The sequence below is a fragment of the Pyxicephalus adspersus genome, chromosome 7 (genome assembly GCF_032062135.1).
Source record: "Pyxicephalus adspersus chromosome 7, UCB_Pads_2.0, whole genome shotgun sequence".
NCBI lineage: Eukaryota > Metazoa > Chordata > Amphibia > Anura > Pyxicephalidae > Pyxicephalus > Pyxicephalus adspersus.
Window position 1 is genome coordinate 58705059 of NC_092864.1, and position 25917 is coordinate 58730975.

The 25917-nt window shown below is 36.3% G+C and overlaps 1 protein-coding gene across 2 annotated transcripts in view; it reads left to right on the plus strand.

Moving 5' to 3' along the window:
• SATB2 (SATB homeobox 2) overlaps positions 1–19222 on the plus strand; it is a 94065-nt gene extending 74843 nt beyond the window's left edge. For both annotated transcript variants that reach the window (XM_072418637.1, XM_072418639.1), the window contains 2 exons: positions 7448–7645; positions 17922–19222. In XM_072418637.1, coding sequence (XP_072274738.1) covers positions 7448–7645; positions 17922–18383 — 660 coding nt within the window. In that variant the 3' untranslated portion in view covers positions 18384–19222. The remainder of the gene's footprint in view (positions 1–7447; positions 7646–17921) is intronic.
• The last annotated feature ends 6695 nt before the right edge of the window (positions 19223–25917 follow it).

Here is a 25917-nt window from a genome sequence, read left to right on the forward strand (position 1 = left end):
AGATTCATGAGATAAGCTAGTTTGTTGCTCGATTGCTCATTTGGCTGGATTCTTCACAGCCCCTTCAAGTCTCCAGCCTTGCTGTGAAATGCATTGTAGCGAAAACCACTAGAAACCTACTTAGGCTGCTAAATGAATAGACACACAAACCCCCTTATATACCACATGGCAAAATATAATGAGGGTTGGAACTGTTAAGTGACTGAAACTGCTAAATGCATAATGCTACTTGGCAAAACTACTGTGCATTTAACGGTTTTCCACTCTGTAATAAATGACATATGTGGAAAACGTGCAGTAAATGTGAAAAACGGCACAATTGGTTTTGCAAACGTGCCCTTTTTTTCTCTGTGTTCCCCCTTGTGTGAATATCAAAGTTGTGTAGCCCGTAATAGATGGTTTTATGGGCAGCCTTAGCAGGACTTTTGGGTCACACAACTGGTATTATAAATGTGTTCATAAGACACCAGCTTCCATGCAAAGCAATCATTTGTGGCTACCAGAACAAAGTTAACACATATAGATTAATATACTGAGTCTGATGGTATATACATTTTGCCCAATCCAATTACTAGCCTGTCCGCTGAATTCATAGTTGCAAGGCTATAACAGGATGAAGGGGAAAAGTGAATTGTTCAAAGCACCCATGTGAAATTTCTACTTTTTTGTATACTACAGTTTAAAAATAAGAGAACAAACTGATTGGTGACCTTGGGCAACACCTGTTTTTTCAGCCACTTTTATAATATCCCTTTTTAAGAGACCATGTAGCTTCTAATAAGACTATATGTGCATTTACCTTATTTATTCATGCTTTTTCCTTTAAAGGCCAGCTTGATGTAGACATGCAGAATAGTCAGAAACTGCTGCTGGATAATATCAGCATCCCCAAAAGACTTGGAGTGGATTAGTAAAAGGAGGGGTGGAGGAGCTGGGCCAGTACAGAGAATAAATGAAAGCTAGGATATGAACGGAGGCAATGGGCTTTTGGGAAAGTAATGCTACCTGAAATAGTCAAAATTTGTAACCAGTTCAAAAGCACATTGCACATGAATTTTAATCAATCTAAAGGGCTCTAGCTGGTCACATGCAGTTCTGTTACAAGGGTCATGATTATGTTTATAGGGGACACAGTTTTGTTGTGTGATATTTTAAAGTCACCCAGGTTCACCCATGATACTCTATCTTCTCTGGTATTGGAGAGCTTTAATAAATCAGGTCTTGTATGTTTTTTTATCACTTGTATTTTTTGTTGGGACTAATGCACTAAGTAGGAATAATGTACAGTATGTAATCATGTGAAAAAATATATGAGGCAGTGGTCATATGAAACTATCCCTAAGCTTAGAATACCTTCTGTAGTGGAAATATTTTAGAAAAAATCTAGTGTCTTTTCAGTTGATGTGCATGGTACATATGTTAAAGCTTCATTTGTAGGTGTGATAATACACTAAATGTATGGAAATGTTTGCAGAACTTAATGCATGACCAATATACCTGTATATCTGAAAAAAATAGACTGTAATGTAGGCATGTAAATGGTATGTCTCAAATTGTAATAGTGTCTGCAGCATACAGTAAGTTATTTTATACCTTTGAAAAAAAAATCAAAAGAGGCGAGGTCCTAGGAAAGCAACAAGAACAAATAATGAAATAACTTTGACCTTGAGTTTGAAGGATCCTGAAAACATACCTTTTTTCTTACGAACTCGGGCAAGCATTTCACATTGGTAGTCAGACCTTTTTCAAGGTGCGAAATACCAAAGTGTCAGGTTGAACCTCTGCTCGTATTTTATACCACAGAAGCAAAGTAAATATGTTTAACTTGACATAGTTTACGTTCCTCATTCTCTTATCTTGCTGTCACTTGCAAGACTTCTTGTTAAGATCACACCAGGGAGATTTATGGGTTCCTGCATAGCTCTCAGCCTGCTAATTCCTTGAAAAACTGAGACTATTGATATTTAAGAGGGCGAAACTAATGAAGAAAATGGTGGTAAGATATGTACACATGTAGCAGGGAACCCTAAGGCGCAACACGGGTAAAATCTAAAGCTGTGCAGAACTTTTTTCATAAATACTTGGATAATCTAAAGTTGTGTACTGCGTATAGGTGTATAGTACTTATAAGTAGCATTATGTTGCCAATTCATGGTCCTCAAAGCAGGCATGAGTTAAGGTGGTTACAAAGGAAGCCATTGAACTGCAGGCTAAGAAAAGAAGTGTTGTTCTTATGCTTGTATCATATACATGTATTGTATATATGCATAGTAGGGCAGCACGGTGGCTCAGGGGATTAGCACTCCCGCCTTTGCAGTGCTAGGTCAATGGTTTGATGCCCAGCCAGGACATTATCTGCATGGAGTTTGCAGGTTCTCCCTGTGTCTGCGTGGGTTTCCTCCGGGTACTCCGGTTTTCTCCCGCATCCCAAAAACGTGCAGTTAGGTTAATTGGCTTCCCCCTAAAAATTGACCTTATACTACATTAATGATATATGACTATGTTAGGGACATTAGATTGTGAGCTCCTTTGAGGAACAGTTAGTGACACGACTATGGACTTTGTACAGCGCTGCATAATATGATGGTGCTATATAAATACTGTGTAATAATAATAATCAATACAGTATAGATGCAACAGGAAGGTAAAAAAAAATATCAAAGTAAAGGGAATTCCCACTGCCTCACCTCTTGTTCTTGTCACAGCTCTAAAATTTAGAAACCCCCCCCAATTTCATTCTCAGTGACTATGTCCACAAGAAAAAATACAGTAGTAAATCTCCCCAATGAAACAAGACAAAAAATACTTGAATGAAGGTCTAACCATGTCACACTAAAAAATAAAAAAAGGATTTGGCTTTAAGATGCACTTTTATCCATGTTACCAAAACATACCTGGTATAAGTTTATTGTTCAATTACAATGGGAGGTCTGGCAAGATAGATATGAAGGTGAACAGGTAGATAGAAGAATGATACATATACTATATACACATACAGACATATAATAAAAAACAGAAAGTTCTGTATTTCTGTTTAACATCAACTTTGTCAATATTCTTCCTAATATTTGATGTATATTTGCCTGACAGTCTTTTTACATCTGAGGATCTCTCTACTCATCCATATGGCAGATTTATAACTCTCCCAATTACCGTGCAAATTATTGCTAATATTAGCTCATGAAAGTGTTTCTGCTCTGCAGGTTGGTTATTATTTATAAAAATCACACGACCAGCTGATACATTCATAAGCTAATTATTTTGGCAGCTGGGTACACAGTGAGCAATATGGCTGAAACTGAGATTTTTTTTTCTTTTTGGAACTTGATGTGGCGACAAGATACAGGGGGGTTGAGTTGTGAGTCACAGAGACTGTGCTTGGAATGCGGCAAACACAATGCTATAGTATTAATATGTACTTTTATGGGTAGTGTTAAAGAATTATTAATTTTATTAGAAACTAATCAGACAATCAGATTTTTATTTTATATTCTTCCTTTTTATTTAATGTATAACTTCTTCAAGCTGCCTAATCCAAATATCACTGAATCACAGGTCTAGCAAAATTATTTCTGGTTGGTAGCTAGTAGTTTTTGCATTTGCCTTGCTGATTTTTTTAACCTCTTAGCTTTATTAGAAATTGCTGTAATATTAAGTATGACCGCAGTCCTAAGTGCAAAAGTTTTGTTATGATCTAAATCAACAAATTGTAGCTTGTCAGGTTTCCTATAAGTAAGTGACCAGTGTATCTTCTAAGCACTTAAAGGATCTGAGTCTGCTCCAGGACCAATTGGCAAGTCCTGTGTTTTTTCATTCAATCAATGTTTTCCCTTGCATTGATGCCTGCAATATTTTGATTAGATTGGGAACAAATACATGTTGTCAACCTCCTAATAATAATGTATGTTGATATAAACCACCAGTTTGGTTAAGGTGCCTAAGCCCTTAATGTCCAAGTAGGGACAACGTATGAGAAAATATAAGAAAAGAACAGTAGGCTACTTGCGGCACAGAAAAACTTTTAGGTATTGTATGAAATTAAAAAATCCCTTTTAATCACTATTAATAAAAGTAATTTTTTAATTTCAAACAATACCTAAAAGTTTTTCTGTGCCGCAAGTAGCCTACTGTTCTGTTCTTATATTGCCTGCAATATTTTATTTATTTGAAGGGTACAATGTTTTTTAGGATGTTCTGTATGAGCACATTTGCTTTTCCATTTAGGGATGTAGACCACATTATGCCATTATTTACAACATTTGGGGGAAGGAAATAGGCATAGTCAATGCCATTGAGTAGAAAGGGGAAACGAAATTGACTCTACCTGGAGTTTCAATTTCCTTGTAAGTGTAGAAGAACATTGCAAGTCAAGAAAAATGTATTTAAAAAATGATGCAAAAGTAAGCATTTAGAAAACTCATTTTTTGTATTTACCTGCATTTATCTTATTTTGGGGACAGGGTTGTTTTAATGCAAGGTTACCATAAACCAGAGCATGTACTGGCACCATATGAACATGATGACAAATGACAGGCTAGTGAAGATCTGAGCTTTCCATTCCACTACTAAATATAAATCATTTTTTGTGTATTTTTTTAATGTGTAAAAAAACACTAAATGGTTCAAGCAGGCCTGGAAATACCATTAGGTGACAAGTTCTGCAGCACAGCCTACACTTCTTTGATGACTCTCAAACACTTCTGAAAAAATCTTTCATCCTTTCCCTCATCCAGAATAGAGCAGGTCTGTGCAAATGTGGCCTTTCTCTTGTAAAAACAAGGCAGTCTTGTGTTACAGATTACCCGATAAATCCCCAGTGCCTTCACAGTTCACTGCCTACAGCTGCTACAGATGGGCAGGAGCTCTTTCTCTCTCTGCTCTGTGCTGTGCAGCCGGCAGTTGAAGGAGAAAATGGAATGATCAGGCTATTAACATCCAAGCCGTGAGGAAGACTAAGCACAATAAGAACAGCTGGTGTTTCTGCCTTGGCCGATACAGCGAAGATAATCAAATCTTGCCTTTTTCCCCCCTATTTATTTATGTTTGGGGAGAGTCACTGGGTGGAGGATGGGACTTAGTGATTGCATTAGAGGTTAAAGAGTTAATCAGCTAATCTGTAATATACTCAGTCACTTCCATGCACTTATCAAATGGATTGGCTGTACTGTATATGTCGAGGAGAGCGATTAGGCATGTAACATCTTGAGTTAAATGTCTGGGTGCTTGTCAAAGCTGTCATCATTGAGGAGGAATGCAGTATCTGTACAGGAATGTACTATTATTTTCAGAATTCTTCCTTAACACAACTTTCACTGGAGCAACAGCGATTAATACTGAATGTGAGGCCAACATGGCACCCTGACATGACCAAAAATGCATTATTATCAAATAGCAGCTGATGAATGGTCCCACTGGAATCAGAAGATATTTTTTAAACACAGTTACTGGTATCAGTCACTGGCTAATCTCATTAAAGTTGGAGTTTTTTTCTAATCTGGATAATGTCTAGCCATTAAGAAAAAGATTTGGAGTCAACAAATTGTCGCCTAAGTTTGCTCATGTCAGCCAGCTTGATACAATAGGGTAGATTTAGGAAATTAGCGGGTCAGGTGCTATTACTAGGAAACTCCTATAGCTTTTTTGTAACCTTGGATGCATAAGCATTTATTGCCTAATGTATTTATGCAACTGGAACTTTATTGAGAACAGATATTCCAAGGACACATGCATTCTTTGCAGAAGGCCTTTCATCATTAAAACATTATTAATTACAAAAATACTAAACCCAATTCACCAATTTCTTTTTGCTAAACATTTCAAATGATGCTTAGAGTAAATAAATGGTGGAGAAGCTCATCTTGTGACAGTTTACCACATACCATAAAATGTTTTTTCAAATTCATCAGAAAAAAATAAAACATCTTAACAATTTGATCAGCTATCAGGTTTTTACTAGGTATTAAAATTCTTTATGTCATTACTTTGATCTTTATCAGTAAGAGCAGTTTAGTAGACAGCTTTCAGCAAAGAAAACGGCAGAAAATACAAATAGGATGGAATTTTATCACTCCTTGAAGGTCAACATACTTGTTTTATGAAATAATTCAGTGAAGTGAATTAATATGCTGTACACAGCCCTGTTATTTAAAGAAAAACACCTAAACCATAAATATTCTTGAACATGTTTCTGCAATGTCAGAAACTTTTATTTCACTTTTATATTTCCTTATTTCATTTAAATTAAATTGATGTCCTACCCACAAATGTTATCCAGAGGTTTTTCCTTTTCTTTATTTATTTGTATCACACATCTTCACAAAAAGTACATTGGAATATGTACAGTGCAGGTGCAGCAAGAGAAAAAAACACCATAAAAAATAAGACATTTTTTTGTGGTTCTCTACTTTTCAAACAGTAACATGTAGCAGCCAATCAGAATGCATCTTGTGTTGTTATGACTTCAACAAGGTAAATTCTGATTGGTTGCTGTGAGTTACTACACTTTCAAATTATATATATAGTGGTTAAATATATAGTGGTTTTAGCTCATCTAATTAATTTTGGTTATAATAAGGCTTAACATTTAGGTATTTTAATTTACTGTTAGAAGCTGTGTTTAAGCATGCCATAAAGACTTTTAATAACATTTTTATGTGGATTTTTACCTTAATAGAACTCATCAACATTACTCAGGTAGAACACCTAAACACATAACATTACTAAGTGTCTAATGAAATGTTTAAAAATTGTGTTAGGCTTGTAAATTATATGCCTCTGTTACCCTTATAGTACAATTGCCATCCCCATAAAACACCCAATTTTCAGTAGCAGGGCAGACCGAAAGGTGAAACATATGTAGTGGGAGGGAATTTCATAAATGTAAGCTCACTTAAGGGATTTTGCTCAAATGTGGTGATGAAACAAGCTCAAAAAATGGATTCAAATCTGGTCAGAAAAATGTAAGACAATGCTAATGGACGTGTGGGGGAACAACTTGTCCATAACCTTTGAGAAAGCATACCTAGCCAAAATGGGTTTCTAAAGCAGTAGGGTCATAGTGTAACCAGCCAAATTGGGTTTTTAAAGTATCCAAGCCATATAATTAGCAAAACAATAAGTTCTGGATTAGCAAATTAATTAGTAACAGTTCACTCCACTTCATTTGTAAAGGGTTATTGGTTTAGTTTTTTATGGTAATATTACCTTCAGTTTTTACTTAAGTGAATTAATTCAGTGGTACTTCATACTCTGGCCATACCACTGACCATGCTATGAGGTCAAATACCGCATTACATTACTGTCAAACAGGTGTTGTCCTGTTTAAACTGAGGTTGTGGGAATCACGTAGAGGCCTTCCATTAAAGAAATATTATGTTGGTAGGTGAAGATGATTGGGCGTTGGAAAGTAAACATTTTTTAAATCTTTATGGTCATTTGCTTACTGCAGGGCTGGCTCTGTGAGCTTCTGCGCTGGAAGGAAAACCCAAGCCCAGAAAACCGTACACTGTGGGAGAACCTGTGCACCATACGCCGTTTCCTGAGTCTCCCTCAACACGAGAGAGATGCTGTGTATGAAGAAGAGTCCAGACATCACCACAGTGAACGACTTCAGCATGTTGTACAAATTACCCCTGAACCTGTACAGGTAAGAGATGAATAGTTTTCACTTGGTCTTTTCTAGTACTGATTAACAGTTGTGAGTTATAAACCTAAAAGTCTGGCAAAGAACAGCCCCTATTCTGCCAGTGATGGAGCAACCTGTTCTAGTTTCCTAGGGCTGGAGATTTCAGAGAGATTTATTTGACCCCAAAACACATGGCACAACATGATGCATCCTAGACACAGATTTAGTTTTAGACAAATATATTTGTAACTAAATAAGGTCTATCGAACATCTTATACCTTAAAGTACACAACATGGAGCATTTGTTGGTGTGATGAAGGGAAATAATTATTTTTATTGAACAAAGTCCAAAATTTTTTTTTTTTAATTCAAGAACGGTAACATTCAGAACAGCCATAGCCTGTAACTATTTATACTTCTACTACCAGTTATTCCGATCTTATCAGTGTCTAAAGCAGCTATCCCAATAAGGGTTCCATTGAACTCCAGAAATTGTTTGGGGTTGTATGAACTGTAGCTGACTGACCCCTCCATTTGATAGTGCCTGTATAGTTCTAGAGCCAACACCACTTGTAAGAGCCAGCTGCATGAATTTAATTATGTTTTTGAGTATGTATAAAAGTGGTATTACAACCTCCATTGTAGGGGACAATCATTCCACTGACCACCAAATTAAGAGGCTTTTCCAATTGTATATTGCAGTCAAAGGAGTCGGCCCATTTTCTGCCCCTTAGTCTGTACACTGGGACCCCTATACTTGGTAAAAGTTTAGAGAATGTTATAAGACTTTAGAAATAGCTCAGTTTATAACTCTTATAAAATACATGTCCAGGTTTCTCATGTAGTCACTTTTACTGTTTTCTTTAGGTTTTTTAAATTGTATAAAGTGCAAAGTAGGCAGAGTAATTCTTTACGGAACATTTTGTTTCCTGTGTTGGATGACTTTTCTATATAAACAAGAAAATGGTTTTCTTGAAGTATAGTAGATAGAGGTACATCAAGACAAGATGAGAGTGTTAACTACTGATAACTGTAAACCTCAGGGAGATACTCTTCAATTGCTTCTGAGGCCTTACTTGCCTCCTATCTCATAAACTTCCCACTGGGGATTTGCTTCGCACCCCTCTTTTATAGTTTACCTATGGCCCCTGGCTTACACAGCATGAACCCTTATTGCTTGTGTAAATGTGTCAGTGCTAAACTACATGATGGATACATGCAATAAGGTTAGAGATGTACTACCTTTATATGGGATACAATTAACCTGCTAAGTGCCAGGTGATTGTATAGCACTTAAAAAAAAAAGGTTTCACAAAAGACAAGCTTTTGTTTGATCTAGATTGTGTGTTACAGTGGGGTTGAAATATGTTAAATGTCTTTGTAGACACGTGAATGATAGTCATGCTCTAATATTTTGTCCAGATCTGTAATTTTTCATTTGTTTGTACAGGGTTGTGAACTCTCTTTGTCAACACATAAAACGAAATGTCATATTCTTGATGAACGAGATTTTTTTCTCTTTTTTTCAATTAGACACAGCCCTGAAAAAGAATCCTTGACATACCCATATTTTGCATCATGCTTTATTAGAGAAATAAGGGATTTGTTTAAGGCTATACTATACAGCTGACTTTCTGTATCTGTTCATCCTGTTCTCCAGAAGGCTAGAGAGTCCCAACAGGACCCCCATTTCTTTGCAAATAAACATTTATTCTTTATAAGCAATTTATTTCTTAATGCAATGCATTCTTTCAGGTATGCTGTTCTCATGCGTAGTCCTACTGAAATATAAGTGGTGTCATATTTGAATATAAAAGGGTTCAGCAAGCTTTCCAAGTTATGATACTATTTTGCACCTGCCCAGCAAGATGTTGGGTCTTTCAAGTGTATATATATAAAGCTAACATTGTTCTAGTTTAATTAAGGTAGATTATACGTTCATTCAAAACTATCAGCTGTCACATATAGGCAGAGATTTTTCTTGACTTCCTGTCTCAGAGATGCAACACTTGGGAGGAAATCTTTTTCCTATACCCATTTTTTTCTTTTGGAAATACAACAATAGCAGTTACTGGATACTTGAAAGCTGCAGAAGAGATATTCCTAAAGACTTAGGGTCAACATATAGGTTCGATTATAACCATGCAATCTATGATTTATTATTCATATTATTGTAGGAGAGGCATTCTTTCCAATGGCCACTTATTTAAGAGAATTTCTTCCCAATGACTCCCAACAATTTTCTGTGACCTGAAAATTAGTTTAAGGGTTCCCCAGGGGTAAAAAGGTTAAAAGGCTGATCTAATGTAATAATGAATCTCATATTGAGGTTTTTAGTAAGGTTTTGCTGAACCTTTACTTTTGTTTTATTAGGTAACTGTTGAATAGTGTTGACATAGATCACAGTGAGCTGACTGTATGCATTACCTTAAATTCTTATGTAATCCTTAAATAATCAACACAATTGCAATGACAGTTTTTTATTTTTAAGCACATATTAGAAAAGGTTCACACTTGATTGGCTGGTCTGGGCACAGTCTATTTGTTCTTTTTCTTAGGTTTATAGAAATATACTTTACGTGACAAGAAGACTAGGGGCTAGGCTAAGTTAGATAGGTAGCTGAGAAAACTGCTTCATTTGCAAAATAGTCAAAGTAGAGTGTTGCACATGAAGAAAAAAAACACACAGTGAAAAAAATTCTACTAAAAAATGAAAGAATTTAGGAATTTTAACTAGTCAACTCTGTGCTTGAACTAAATACAAAGCTAACACTAGGCTTATGCAGGGTATTGATCCCTGAAGCCCCAGAGATTTTCCTCCTATCTAGACTTTCCCTGTAAATTCAAAATGGCATCCAAGGTGCTTGATATTGGCCCTAAAGGTAGTCAGATATGGTTTAATAGCCAAGACAAGCCAATAAGGCCTTTTTAGTCCTTAGTACCTTGTCATTGATCTTACACTAGCAAAGACAGAAAGTGCTTTTTATGGTAGATAGAGTTGTTCGTTTTTCTCAGTTAATCAGGTGAGGGTGCAAAGAGGTATTGTGAGGCTGTGCTGATAACAACGAGATATGTTATCAGGGCCCCAGCACACACCCTCTGCCATCTTCTGTGATATGCTGCCAATCAGGGCTTTAAAATTGGTTAATGACTGCGGAATCCTCGGAATGTGACAGCACCTACATGTTCCCTATTGTTTACTGTAACATCTACCACCCCAGCACAGCTGCTATCAGACATGATAAATATACAGCTGTCCTGTAACTAGGAAGTCACTAAGAAAATAACAGCAGCATATTAACAGAGCAACCTAGAGGAACATCAGACCATTCAGACATACAGGGTCAGCCCAGCCTCAGGCAATAAATAACCTTAGTACTCAGGGTTTAGTCCAGCTCCTTCATCTGATTTTCTTAAAGTATAATTTTAAAATCTTCAATGCCAAATCAGCAACATATAAAGCTAGATCACACCGCTGTTAAACGTACAATATGACAACAAGTCTCGTTCTATTTTCAAATGTGTGTAGTCATTGCTAAGTAATCAGCTGTGGAAAAGACTTTTTGGCACCTTTTGTATAGCTATAGTTAAAGCTGCTTAGAGCTACGAATTCTGCTTTGTATCTGGGGTTCAGAATATTTAGGGCCCAATTCTGGACAGGAGAAAATAATACCCTTGCAGTAGTGGAGCCACTCCAAGACAGCTTTACATGTTCTTATAGATAGTCTATTAGGAGTCTAGGGTACAAACATACTGAGCCTTGTGGAATATTGGCATAAATTTGAGTGCCATCAGCTTCTGGTAAATACACCATTTAACCCAGTTCTGTGTTAGTTATAAAAACAATACTTTGGACTAGCAATATCGTGCTGCTACTGTGTCATTGTCATATTACATTCACCCAATATGGATTGTACCATTTGTATTCCTGCAGACGTTGAAGACGAAATGGTAAATCTGTGTACCCTGGACCCTTTAGTGGGTTCTACATAGAAACATTTAAAGCTGTCGCTGAGAGGGCTGGATTTTTTTATCTAAGGAGCCTATAGGTATAGAAAGCCTGGCTCCCTAAACCCTCAATACAGACCATACCATGGTATATATACAGGTTGACAATCGAAAATCTGGCCATTGATAATCCGGATGCTTCAGTTTCCCGGCATGAATTTTGGATCGCATTTTCAATACAGGGACTGCAGTACACTGTTTTGCCACTAATGTTTTAATGGCGCTGTTCTGCAGAAACAGCTGTTAGGTCTTGCTTGCTACACTAAATACACATTGAGATGTCCCTGCTGTCTGCTCTCCAGAACTGTGCCAGATGTCTTCGGGTGCTGCGGGAGGAAGACTGTGTGTGGAGGTGAGTATATAAAAAAAAACAAAAACGGACCTTTAAAAAATCCGGCGCTCCTCAGGTCCGCAGGTTGACAGATTTTTGATTGTCAACCTGTATATATCATCATAGGATGTGTTCTCTTTATAGGTGCTTGACAACTGCCTCTGCATCTACTGTGCCTCTAGGTACATACCTACGGATTTGCCTGATCTTTAGCTATAGCTATAGCATGGCATTTAGTTATCTGCATAGACTGCCATGGCAGAATACTGCTATGGTTGATTTGTAGATCATAGAAGTTTTCTTTCCATAAATGCTTAAGAGATTATACCTTGTGCCCCCAGACATCATGTAGTGTCTTCCTCACCTATTACATTTATATGATCAATATATGCCTATTAGGAGCCTATGGAGACTGTTCTGCCATTTTACAAGTTTATTAGTCAAGGAGAGTTACTTCAAACTAGTTCTTTTATTTAGAGATTTACTTCACTGTCACCACCTTGCAGTAGTTTATGGGTTATAGTGCCCAAAATCCCCATTCAATTGCATCTCTGTTCACAGTGACATGTTACATTGTAACGGAAGGCTGCGTTTGGGACTGTCAGCAAGTTTTGAAAGCGTGGATTAAATATTTATTGTGGCCGTGGAGCGCAGAGAGGGTGGTTGGAGCTATAGCCAGCTGGTAAGAGATGCCAGCTTACTCTAGAGAGCAGCACTGCGTTACAAGCAGGAGGCACACGCTAACAAAATGTGGCAACTTAACCCTTTGGTAGCCAAGCTTCCTGACATGGTTTTCAAAATGAAAACGAATTAAAAAGTAATAAATGAAAATCATACAGCTGTGTAAATATTGTACTTTAGTATTTTTATAAATCATTCTTTACTAGGACTGCCCAGGAGGAACACCGTCTGCATATCTACTTCAATGAACAAACTTAAAACTGAAATATGAACTGCACAGACATTAATCAGTGCATTATCCCCTTCCAACCAATTAGATTTCTGTTTGCCAGCAGTGCATCTACTGCACACAACTAAATAATTATAATTATTTCCTGTACATTTAATTTTACTTGTTAATCCAACCAATCATAATAATAAAGATTCCATTACTGCAAAAATAAATTAGTTATTTTTAAAACTGTAACCATTAAAATAATCTTATAAGCCCAACAAAAAGAGCAAGATCAAAGAACAGAGCTGCTTAGCTATAGGCCTAGTTACAAGAGACTTGACAACATTGATTAATATATGGAACACCACTACCTTCCTGAAACAATATTCTACAGACAATCCCTTTAAACCTTGACTTTAAATCAGGAATGGACATTTACACATTTTATTGTGTGAAGATTCAGAAAATCAGCTCAATTGATTTATCAAATTGTAAGCCAAGTGTTATTGCTCTCTCGATATGTCATTGTTTAAACAGGAGCAAATGGACCCCCGCAGTAGTTATATCGTCTGCCATGGACAGAACATTGGTCATTTGGCTTTCATAAAAGAATGATTATTTACTCCAGAGCTCTAGGTTTGAGCCAGAATGCCCACCCCATGGATAAAAGATCTTTGTTAACTTTGTGTGCAATACTTTCTTTGTCTGAACCTTGAATACTCAATACTTATAACTGAAAAGAGGAACTTTAAAGGGTACCTGTCAAAATCGAAATGCTTGTTTATCAATTCTCTGATTAAATGAAAGCTGAAAGCTTCTTCATGAGGCTTTTTACATGGGTATTTTACTTTTTATAGGTTACTTTTAGGCCTATCCCTTACTTTGCATTAAATCGTTTAGTAGTATAGTTAGGTTAATTGCCAGTTTCTATGGAAAAACAATAAAAGATCTATTATTCTGGGTATATGTTTTAAGGGTCATTGATACATTTTTATGTAGTATCCATTTTTCAAACCTTTGTAAATTTTGTTTTATTTTCCCACTAGAATAGGAATAGAATAAAAAAAGAAACTGTTTTGGCAAGGACAAGCAGTACTGAGAAGCCCCTAATAAAATAGGTACAAAAGCTACATTCATAGTTCTAATCAGACACATGATTTCAATAAATGCACCAACCCTTGAACAAAGTAAGATAATATATTAGGAGTGTAGGAGCCCCCATTTATGAGGCTCAATCTTGGATTATACATGAGGCTTGATCTTAGTTCTGCAGAAAATTTTAATAAAGTAAAATGTATTTAAAATGTAAGTAAATGTATTTAATATTACATATTTAGTAAAGTTAAGCGAAATGTTGCATACAAAGAAAACTTATTTGGAATGATTAAGATATTTAAAGAACAAGTTAAGCCAACAACGTCAAGACAATAAATGAGCTTCTAAAATTGCCTAGAAAGCACAAAACTGTTCATTTTACCTTTCCAGGGGGCTATGACCTCTCTAGTTCAGTAACAGTGGACAGCATCAGCTATGGAATTCCACATTTTTATGGATTCTAAGATAGTTTTTAGGAATAGCAAGTTATTGACAGCATGTTGTCATGGGGGAGAAGGTGACTGGTTGCTGGAAAATAGAAATATTGCAGGCAGGTTGTGTTTGCTGTATGCCTTTTAAGGCCAAATAGTCAGGCTTAACTGAAGTATATCTTCCAAAGACCACTAAACTAGATACATCCATTTATGCAAAATTGTTTTTGAGTATAATACTATACTATTGTTTTTGAAAACTACTGCTGCAAAAAAGGTATGCCTATGTACTACAGTCTACATTAAAATATGAGATATGTCTGTTATTCCATTGCAGGAAATGGTGCCTTGAAGGGGCACAGCTGCCCTAATTTGTACCATCAATCATCCACCACAACCATGCAGATGCAAAACCCTTTACACTCCTGAACGATTTTGCATGAAAGTTTTACTACAAACAGGTCAGGAAAGGCCAGCAAAATGTGAAACCTAATACATGGTGTCTTTATGTGTTAAGGCCTTCATGCAGGTGTAACTTGCCATAACGCATATTCTGGTTTATGGGAGATGAAAGTGCTAACACGCACACAACTAACTGCTGCTATGTATATGGCCTCCTTAGCTTCTGTACACAATGTATTTTCCATATGTCATCAGTCTGTCGCACCGTATTATAGATCACACCAAATTTGTACATTGGTTCAGTATTTTAGCTTGGTGTATATAGAGAAAATGGGCAGAAAGCTTAGCTACGCCAAATAGACAAGAGTGGTATTCTCATTATATATTGATACGTAGCTCCATCTAGATTTAGCAAAAAAAAATAATTTTTTTTGTTCCATAATAAAATAAACTCCTTTGACACCCGTGTACATGTTTTCTTGTAAAATATGGTTTACACAATTTACTAACTTCTAACTGCCATCCCATAACCAGCCAGTAATGCCAATTGTTTCCCCCTTGTGTTCCAATTTCATTTCATTTCAGTCAATATCAAACACAAAAGATTGCTTCCTATTATATATTAGTTAAAACAAGAGAAAAGTAATTATGAGGCTTTGGCTTCATTATCCAGTAAATAGTAATATTTTCTGGTTCCTATTCTTATTGAGGGTGGCATGTTTTACCAGACGACCACCATGACGTGTGTCACGGCAGACAAAATCTGTGGGGGGAATAACCATATATGATTGATGTCTAGCCAAAACCAAGTACAATTTAGGACTCACAAAACTAAAAGCTTTGCAGACATTGGTTTTGCTGGACACGCACATTCCTGGTCACCTGAACAGCACACATCCCTTTATCCGTCTGAAACAATAAGGAAATTTTTTAGAAGACTTGTGTCGGTAACCCCTTCAAGCTCCCTATTAATTCCTTGTCTGATAGAAAAATACCACTAAACTAGTGCTTATTATATGTAATCCAGATCACTGGCATAATGATACAGTACATTATATACTTTCCTCAACTCGTTCATTCAATATCTCACTTCCTTCCCTCCAGGCAGTGACCATTATATTTTACACATGGGTCCCAGCTGCTTTCCATTCTCCCCTTCAAAACATATTTAGGCACACAGAGATTGAAGGCGAGACGCTTTATCTAATGTAGTCAACTTTTAGCAAACAAGCCGATACTCTTTCCTACTCACATGTTTTATTAATAGTGGTTGATTATATCAGGGAATGAGTACAAGACTTCACTGGCAAGTAGGTTTTCATGCGCTGTGCTCTTCTGGAATGCCTTCGTGCTAGACTCCTAAAGAAACAGTAGTTAAGGATCTGAGCAATTAGACTGCATGAGGTGTTTCTATGAAGGGTGCTCTTGTGTGTTGTAAGTGCAAAAGAACCATGTAGGTAAATGTATATACCTTTATATTTCTATAAAGAAGAAGAAAGATTAGGTTATGGTTGTACTAGTACCATATGTAATATGTAACATACCTGGGGCAGATCATAAAATTACCTAGGTACCCAGTGTCCTTTAAACAAGGATGCTGGATGTTATAATTTAGCTAACAAATTTAAATGAGTGTATATATATATATATATACAGGACTTGCTATGACCATTAATAATATTTATGGCGTATATATATATATATATATATATATATATATATTACGTTCAAACATTAAAGGAACTTGTGAAAAAAATATTGCCTAATTAACAACATACAAAGTGCATGATTGGTCATAAACAGAAAGAAATCCTAAATCAAATTAACATTTGCCGTGTCCTCCCTTTGCCTTTGATTCTCCCATGTACATTTACTAAAATCATTTGTGTAGGCATGCAGTCCAGTGCATGATTAAGCAAATTTTTTATTCAGGAGCTATTGAATAACAAGATAACATGTATGTTACAATGCAATCCTTAAATAATAAAGCATCAGCTGTGCAGAGGGAATAAAATTTAGTGATGAAAGGCTATGTTGCACTAACAAGTTGAGATTACTGAAGACAGTGCAATGTGATTAAAAAACTTGCACATTGGCAAGATTTAGCACAGCTACAACACAAAGGATGGACTTACTGCATCAACAAAGTGGAACAAATGTTAATGACCAAAAATGCAGAAATTCAGCAAAGGTACAATAAATGAAACGCCCATCATGCTCATATCCTTTTTCCCCAATTAGAAGATTTTCAGTGGAACCACCATTTACAGAAATGGCAACAGCTACTTCAGACTGATGAGTCCAATTTATTTTTATAGGCAGAAACACCAAATATATAATTATATTATGACTGTCTGGCTGGTGTACTTTGATTTTCATCTGAGACCTTTATTTCCAGGTTGTACAACATTTACCTACAATGATTTTTTACACAATTCTTTTACTATGACATTGAAATACGATTTAAGGATAGTTGAACTGGTAAAACTGAACTTCAGGCACACAGGGAAAAAACAGATTTTTACCAACCAAAAGTTAAAAGTTACAATTTTTGTCTATCCAGTTATGAAATTTACTTCTGTCTCCCACACAGCACAGCAATATCTAGCACAGAAGACTGTTTTCCTGTGCTAAATTTCACTTATAGCTCCCCACCCACACCCCCTTTGGGGTTGATACCATGTCAAATTTGGGTGCTTGTTTACTTTAATGATGCATGATTGAATATAGAACTGCTCTTACATTGCACACCTAAGACACCTCATTTATGCAGTTAAGCATGAGCTATGAACTTAATAATTTATCCTACATCTCTCGTCCTTCAGTATGCGTTAGTGGGTATTATTTTTTTGCTTGAAAGTTAGCTTTAACTATTCAACTTGTCTAATTTGTCCTCCTATATATTTCCTTTTTTTAATAAAGTCAACTTTGATTATGGTATCATAATGAATAACTATTTTCATCTGCATATATTTTAATGGTGTTTTAGAATATATTGAGCTTCCATTATCAAAAGAGAAAACAGTCAGTGATGCCTATTCTCAGGTTCCTGCTCTGGTTTTCATATATATGTCTTACTGTTTCTATAACACCAGTCATTAAAATGTTAAATACTTTACTTTTTTCTTTCACCAGGTACTTTTGGGACAACAAGCCCAGCCAGCCAAAGAGACCTCCCCTCCACGAGAAGAAGCACCCCCTGCCCCACCATCATCAGAAGACAGCTGCACCAAAAAGCCAAGATCCCGTACCAAAATTTCACTGGAAGCTCTGGGAATTTTACAGAGCTTCATCCATGATGTGGGTCTCTACCCAGACCAAGAGGCCATCCACACCCTTTCTGCCCAGCTGGATCTCCCTAAACACACCATCATAAAGTTTTTTCAGAACCAACGTTACCATGTCAAACACCACGGCATCCTGAAAGAGCACTTGGGTATAGCAGTAGATGTGGCAGAGTACAAAGATGAAGAGCTCTTGACGGAATCTGAGGAAAACGACAGTGAAGAAAGCATGGAGGAGATGTATAATGTAGAACAGAGTGAAGATAACAATGGAAACACTAAGCCCTCTCTGTCTGAGGTTGATCAGAGATAATAGAACATACCACCTCACATAAAAACATGTCAGCAATACACATGTGCAAGAGAAAATGACTTTTATTACTTGTAATGTCCTATCTCTGCAGCGCGTAGAGTGAATGGAACAATTTGGTTTTTGTATTGCTATCTTGAAAACTTGCCTTGACACTTGAGTGTATAAATGACATCTGACTGGAAGAAAATTAGTTAAAACTATATCTTCAATCACCTTGCACTTACAGTGGTAAATCAAGCAAATTACGGGACCTCAAGATTGATAAAATCAATGAAGGAGAAGTATTTATATAGTACACATACACACATGTATATGTATTTATATATATATGTGTATGTGTGTGCGTGTGGATATATATATATATATATATATATATATATATATATATATATATCGATTTTGCATGGGAAGCAAACATTTCATTCTCAACATATAGACTGTGAAATGAATTCCATACAGAAAAAGACTGAGCTGCATATTAAAACCACTTTCCAATGAGATGCGTTGGCTTCCTCCTACACAAACTGCCTGATCTCATTGAGTGGTTAAAGAATTTTTTTCATGTTCTCATTATTTTCTTGTGTTTATTCTTGATTTATGTTTTTTTCTTAGTCTCTGCTTTCATTCAGGCCGCATGGTGGATAACTTTTATTTAAAGATATGTGTTTTCAGAGTAAAATACAAAAAAAAATGCAATAAAAATATATAATATAGATGCATCAAAAGGTCATTTAATGTTTAAGGACAAGTGTTTTAATCTGTAAGCAACAAGGTGGGAATTTAATGTTATTTTGTTCATGATGTGATTAAGTACATAGTAAAATGTTGCTATATTTTAACTGTATATTTATCCTTTATTTTCACCTACAGTATTATAACTTGCTTAAAACCATTACATCAGTTGTATATGGAAAGCTATGTGCAAAGTTTGCATTTCAGATGAGTAGGTACAGTAGTTGGCCAAGTCAAGTTGTTAGGAGTGATGTATACACTTTGAAGAAAGCCTCCTTTTGCTGACCAGAGGATAGCTAAAATGTGCAGAGAAGACACTCAATAAGCAAGATGTCAAGCCATTTTTGACACAAATGTCAAAGAATGTAGGTCCTCAGAGAGAGAGGACCATCTATCCAGTAAGTAATGTAACATAACAGTAGGTTTCATTGCCCTTCTAAGTCCTACATAGCAATCCCAGCACTGGCTGGTGACAGAATCACTTGTGTTTAAAGGGTTAAGTTTAATGTTTCTTACAAGACAAGATTTTATTCTGTTTTCTTTTTCCAAATGATCCCTTTGGTAGGTTTATCAGTAATGTAATATTTTTAAACTTTATACAGTACACCTAAAATGAAGGGCATGAATATTTTGGTAAATGCCAAATGTGGAAACCTCCACTCTAAAATCCTGTACTTTCCCCTGTAAGCTTTTCAAATCCTTTATAGTTACAGTTGAAGTTATTTACTTGTTTTCATTTATAAAGTGCCAAAAAACTTTATGATGCTTTACAGAGTACATAGAACCATTCACACCACTCACAGCCTCTGAAGAAGTTTCCAATTTAATGTTCTACCCATACTCATACAAGCACACACAAGGTTCAGTGTTAAAGGAAATGCAGAATGAAACATGGAGGCTGCTTTTTATGTTCTCCTGAAAGTGATATTCAGCTAGGGGTCAACTAATGTCTTCCATATTTTTGACACAGTACAAGTACTGTATATGGATGGTGCTGTGACATCCCTTTATGTAAAGCTTGTTGCAGGTCATTATTAGTTTTTATTTGTTTGTGGGAGAAAACAATCCATATTCATAACTGTTGTGAGAGTAAGGGTGGAATTCTCCTAGACATGGACATTTTTAAGCCTTTCCTTTTGACTACTGATTGCTTAAACTATATCAATAATGTAACAGCAAATATGGCCACTGCCAGGGATGTCAGTTAATGTAAATGTACTTGATTTGAGATGAAACAAATCAGAGAACATGAAAAAGTTGAGAGTTGTGGGTCGCCTAAAAGGGTAGAACTTTGGTGTCCAGTGGTCATAGCAATGTTTACCTACCTATAAATAATCAACAGTAATATGGATTACAGAAACCCATAATATTTTACTTCAAACCAGCCCTTATCAGGCCTTCAGACCAACATGGACAAAATTAGGCAGCAGGTTGGCATAAGAGTCATTTATTTTCTCAGTATTATACCCATCAAGAGGTAGATAGACACGTGGCAGTGGAGACAGCTGTTTTCAAACCATAGCTGTTAGTGAACCATTTGTGTAAATTTTTGAAGTAAACTAAATCTCAAAAGACCAGAATAATGAATCTGTAAGTCAGTATACTGTAGAGTAATTTGTTTTCATTGCAAGATCAAAAGCCAAAGTATTTAATGGGTTTGGAAATTCCTTTCTTCAGGTCTTATAATAACAGAAACATTGACATATATATCAGATTACAGACATGTGTATATCAAAACTGTACATCTTCATATTGGAACCCAAGTTTTCACATGAAAATGAAGTAATTAATTGCTCTGCCCATGTAAAAAAAAATCCTGTACTGTCATCCACAGAAGATCCACTCAAGTTGTCTATCACAGCTACAGTGTGGGGTATACATTATAATACATATTGTGATCCACACAACCTTCCAGTTCTGTAGGCATATGACCAGAGTTGTTAGAGCTGTTTAGGTATGTGATACGACAAATATAGAAAGTATGTTTTGTGCATAAACAAAACAACAACAAGCCGGTGCTTTGTACTTTGTTAAACACTGTACATATACATTTCTCATTTCAGTTTAATTGGATGGTTACTAACTTTATTCAAAACATCCTCATAAACTCTTACTATTAACATTGCTATGTGCAGTTTTGCTCTTGCAAACACCAAGGTCAGACCATTTGTCTTTTACATATTGTGTATTAGTGTAAAGTGTTAGATATTGGTATTCACACAAATCACATTTTTTTATATTTAGGCTTTGCATACCTGAAGCTAAATTCTTAACAAAAAATCACAGCACCATTAACAAGATAACAATCAAAAATCTAGGAATCACAATATACTAAGTTCATGTTCCACTTGATAAAAGAATACCTAACCATGTTGGAATTATGCACAATATTTGGTACTGTGATGGCTTTCTTCTGACCAGAAGAAGTTACAGATCAGTAAGTTGGGTAGTCATAGAGGGGCAGCTCAAAACTGTGAATGACTCTTGGGACCTCAGCTAAGGCCTAATCTACACAATTTGAATATCTTGCTACCAAGCAGTTTAAAGTTTCCTTTTAACAGATTCAATTGCTCACCACCCATTTTATGTGAGTTATGAATCCTACCTACCTATGTAGACACATAGACGACTAATTAAAGCACTTCCAGACTGGAGAAGATAGACTACCATGGGGGAACCTGGGTGATCTGGTCCATGACCAAGAAATTGTTTGAACTAATAGCTAATGATTTTTAGAAAATTCTGGTTTGCTAGATCACACATCCAAAGATCACAGGAATCAAGCTGTAGTGCAATGTGCATGGACATGTGGCCTACAAAAAAAGTATTCTATCCACCAATATGCTTCTATAAATTGTAGTTATGTACCATCCTGATTGCTGTAGGTAGCAATCATTTCAACCTGTATTCACATAAAGAACAGGTTTTTTCGCAAAAATGGACCAAACTAGGCTGGCTCACACACCTTGTACCCGTCACTGTTTAATCTGACTGCAGTACACTGGGCATTTATGATTCCAAAATACTGAACTCTCTAATGAAAATCTTTTTCTGGGCCACAATAGACCAGTGCTGGATGGTAGTTATCATCTAAGATTTGGGATCTGATAGAAGCCTTAAATCTGTAAAGCAGCCAGATGTGCTTGTGACTTAAGGTGCGTACACAGTTCCAATTTTTATCGTTCCAATCGAACGACGAACGATCGATTGGGCAAAAAATCGTTTGTAAAAAAGTAACCAACGACGCCGACGAACGAGGAAAGTCGCTGGAAACGAACGACCGGACTGACGGATCGGATTGGACGACGATCGTTGAACATCGTTCGTGTGTACGGTCGTTCGTTGATCGTCCATGTTGTGGTAGTGAAAATCCAATTATACTTTAGGATGTACCTGGGACCCTAGCTCTGGTCACCATACAATCGTAATGTGTGTCACTGTCTCACTGGGCTCAATGGCTTACATCTGGCACTTTGAAGTCCTAAGCTTGAAAAAAGCTTCACACATGACTACATGCTGGATTTATAACACAAAAATACAACACAAATAAGAGAGAAGTTTCACAAATAAGTATACAATCTCATAATCTGCTAAAATGCTAACAATATTTCTTTGAGAATCCAAAAAATGTAAAAGAACAAGTAATGTTGGGGGGAAGGACATCTTTAACATGAATGTTGTTACAGTACATTTTATAGAAAACAATATAGACAATAATGGGTGATACATTAACTGTTTCTTGCATTTACAAGGAAAGGAATGTCAAGCAATAACAATTTCCAGCTGTATAGGGGAAATAATACATAAACAACATAATAAGTATAAAAATACCATCCAGCAATGCTGGTAAGAGAACCATTACAGAGAGAGGAAAGAGGTAAAAAGAGGGGAAATACAAGGTAAGAGGGGAAATACAAGGTAAGGTGACGAAGCTGGAGGAGAAGATGTACTATAACAGGTTCATTGGAAGCTGGTGTAGGTGGCAGGTAGATGTACATACCCCGCTGGGTGGAGGATAGGAGAGTTTGGTGTCTAGACTACAGATTTTGATTATTATTATGAAAACAGGATTTATATAGCGTCAACATTTTACCCAGCGTTGTACAATAAATAGTAGTTGCAAATGACAGACAACTACAGACAGTGACACAGGAGGAGGGGAGGACCCTGACCAGAAGAGCTTACAATCTAAGAGGTGGGGGAAGTAACCTCAAGAGGTTGGGGGAATGTGGAATGGTGGGTAAGTAGTGAGAGTCAAAAGACAGAAGAGGATGAGTAGGCAAGACTGAAAAGATGGATTTTGAATGCTCTTCTAAAAGAGCAGAAAGTAGGAGCAATAGGATGAGGAAGACCATTTCAGAGAGTCAAGGCAGCTCTAGAAAAGTCTTGGAGCCGTGCGAGTGATAAGGTTATGAGAGATTGTGATTAATATGATAGCTGGAAATGTATGCTATGGAAGGTTACGTGCTCTGAAAGTTGGAATTAGTAGTTTGATCTATATTCTTTAGGTTATTAACAGGCAGTAGAGGCAATGGCAGAGAGGGACAGAGAGTGTTATAAGAAGTAAATAAGGTGAGCAACAGAGTTTAGTAGGGATTTGGAGTCTGTTCTATTGTAGACCACAGACAGATGTTGCAAAGATCAAGATGATATATAACCAAGGAGCATCTTGTTTGAGAAAGTTGTGGATATTTAATATATTTCTTAGACTGAGTTAAAAGAAGTTAGTTAAAGAGTTTATGTGGGCTTGCATAGGATTAGACTAGATTCATACAAAGTGTAAATGTTAATGATAGCTCCATTACAAACTAGAGAACCTCTAACAGCAAACACTTCAGGAATTATAAGTAGTATTTTAAAAATACAGTTATATAGGTTAGCGAAACATCTTTGCCAAGGGAATGCCATGTAACCAAGTAAAAATAACTGCAAATGGCTATAAATAAATCACTATTCTGCTGTTCACTGCTCCTCTTTTCTTCATTCTCCACAAATATTTTCTGTTTATAATTAAAAACCACATATGATTGCTTGTCAGGAAATGTTAGTAGCACATGTGTATATAGTTACTGGACATAATAAAAGGCTTATTTTATTTATAGAGGATACACCGAAACGTATCAACCTCCTTGAGAAATGTGCACAAATGATTTATTTTCCTGAAGGTAAATTGAGTTTTCTGCTATGACCGTACATAATATACAGACAAAACAGGAACCCTCTCTTCACTTTGCACCAATTACAAAGCTATAATTTGTAACACTTAGTGGCTTCATATTTCAGTGGCTGCTGAAACGCTGATTTTTCCACGTGTCATAATGAAGTAGTAGTGCAGGCTTTGTCCATCTAAGTGATAGATCATGTGAATGTTACAGAAGGTTTATAACCCATACAGACAGGCCTAACTTACTTCCACCTAGGCTTTTCATAGAGATATAAACCACAAGAAATTTGTGTTGTTTTGGGGTCCTCAGGTGGTTTCTTTCTGTAATGTGTACAGCATACATGCACATAATGACCCAGTGACTTGTCAAAAGTAACCCCTCTGGCTCCTCAATGTCCAAGCTCCCCACTGTCACCAACATTTCCGTCTTTATCTTGTCTTCTTCAAGGTTTGGATTCTGGCTGTTTCATTGGAAGGATCATGATACCGTAACTACTGCACATACAGAAGTTACTTCTGATTATCACTATTACACTGATTTTCTTCCTTCCCATTACACACAATTCCTTGCTGTATTCATGAATGAAGCCCCGTGTGCATGCTACAAAAATTATTGTGTTGTAGTCCAAGGTTGTCCAGCTTTACGAGTCCCTGGGGCCGTTTTAAGACTAGTGGTTTATACATGTCAAAAAGCTGGAATTACACTTTAGGAGAGACAAAATAATTGACACGTGCCTCTAAGACCTTTCTATAGAGGCTAACTTACAAATATTTCAAATGAAACAACAAAAAAATGAAAGAATTAATTTATAAAAATGTTTTATCAAAATGACTTTCGGGTCAATGCAATATTAGCCAAGAAATTGCTTATTAAAAACACTATTTACAAGGTCAAAAATATAAAGCTGTCAGCAGAACAGTAACTGCTCAGACAACATTCCATGCAAATATTGTGAATGTTTTTTGCTTTGTTTCGTGATAAATATAGAGGCAGATCATGAAACAAAATGAAAAGTGGTAATAATGTTGTACTGGAGAGACTTGATGTACAAGGTATATACATTATGAAGAAAGCGTTTCTGTGCAAACAACTGCATAGTTCAGCAACAATTCAAATGGATATAAGTTCAGCTTACAAATTGTTGTTGGTACAATATGACAGTTACACATTATACATTACTGTTCTTAATATACTTGTATGTATATGTATGTATATATATATATATATATATATCTTAGAAAGTGTGAAAGCAGAAGCTGGAAACTGATCTAAAGTTCTTTTTTTTTAGAATCAGTTACTTGCAGTCTCTCACCTTGGACCTGGTAATGGAATTTTTATAACTTCTCTAGGACAAGATTAATGGTCACTTCTGCCTCCCAAACCAGTGCTGGTAATGGTTTTACGTCTCTGTGAACTGCCCTACTAGTATCAACATCACTGGTCTACAGATGTTGATACTAGAAGTAGGGCAGTTCTTGATCTTGATCACCAATGTAAAAGTAGACTTTCTTTGTTCAACCATGCAAGAGGGACCTTAGTAGGGTCATTCCATTGAATAATCACAAATTTGGAAATCCTTCCCCGAACCATTAAGGGAGGCTGGCATTAGTGGAGGCTTTTCACTATGTTTGCAAATA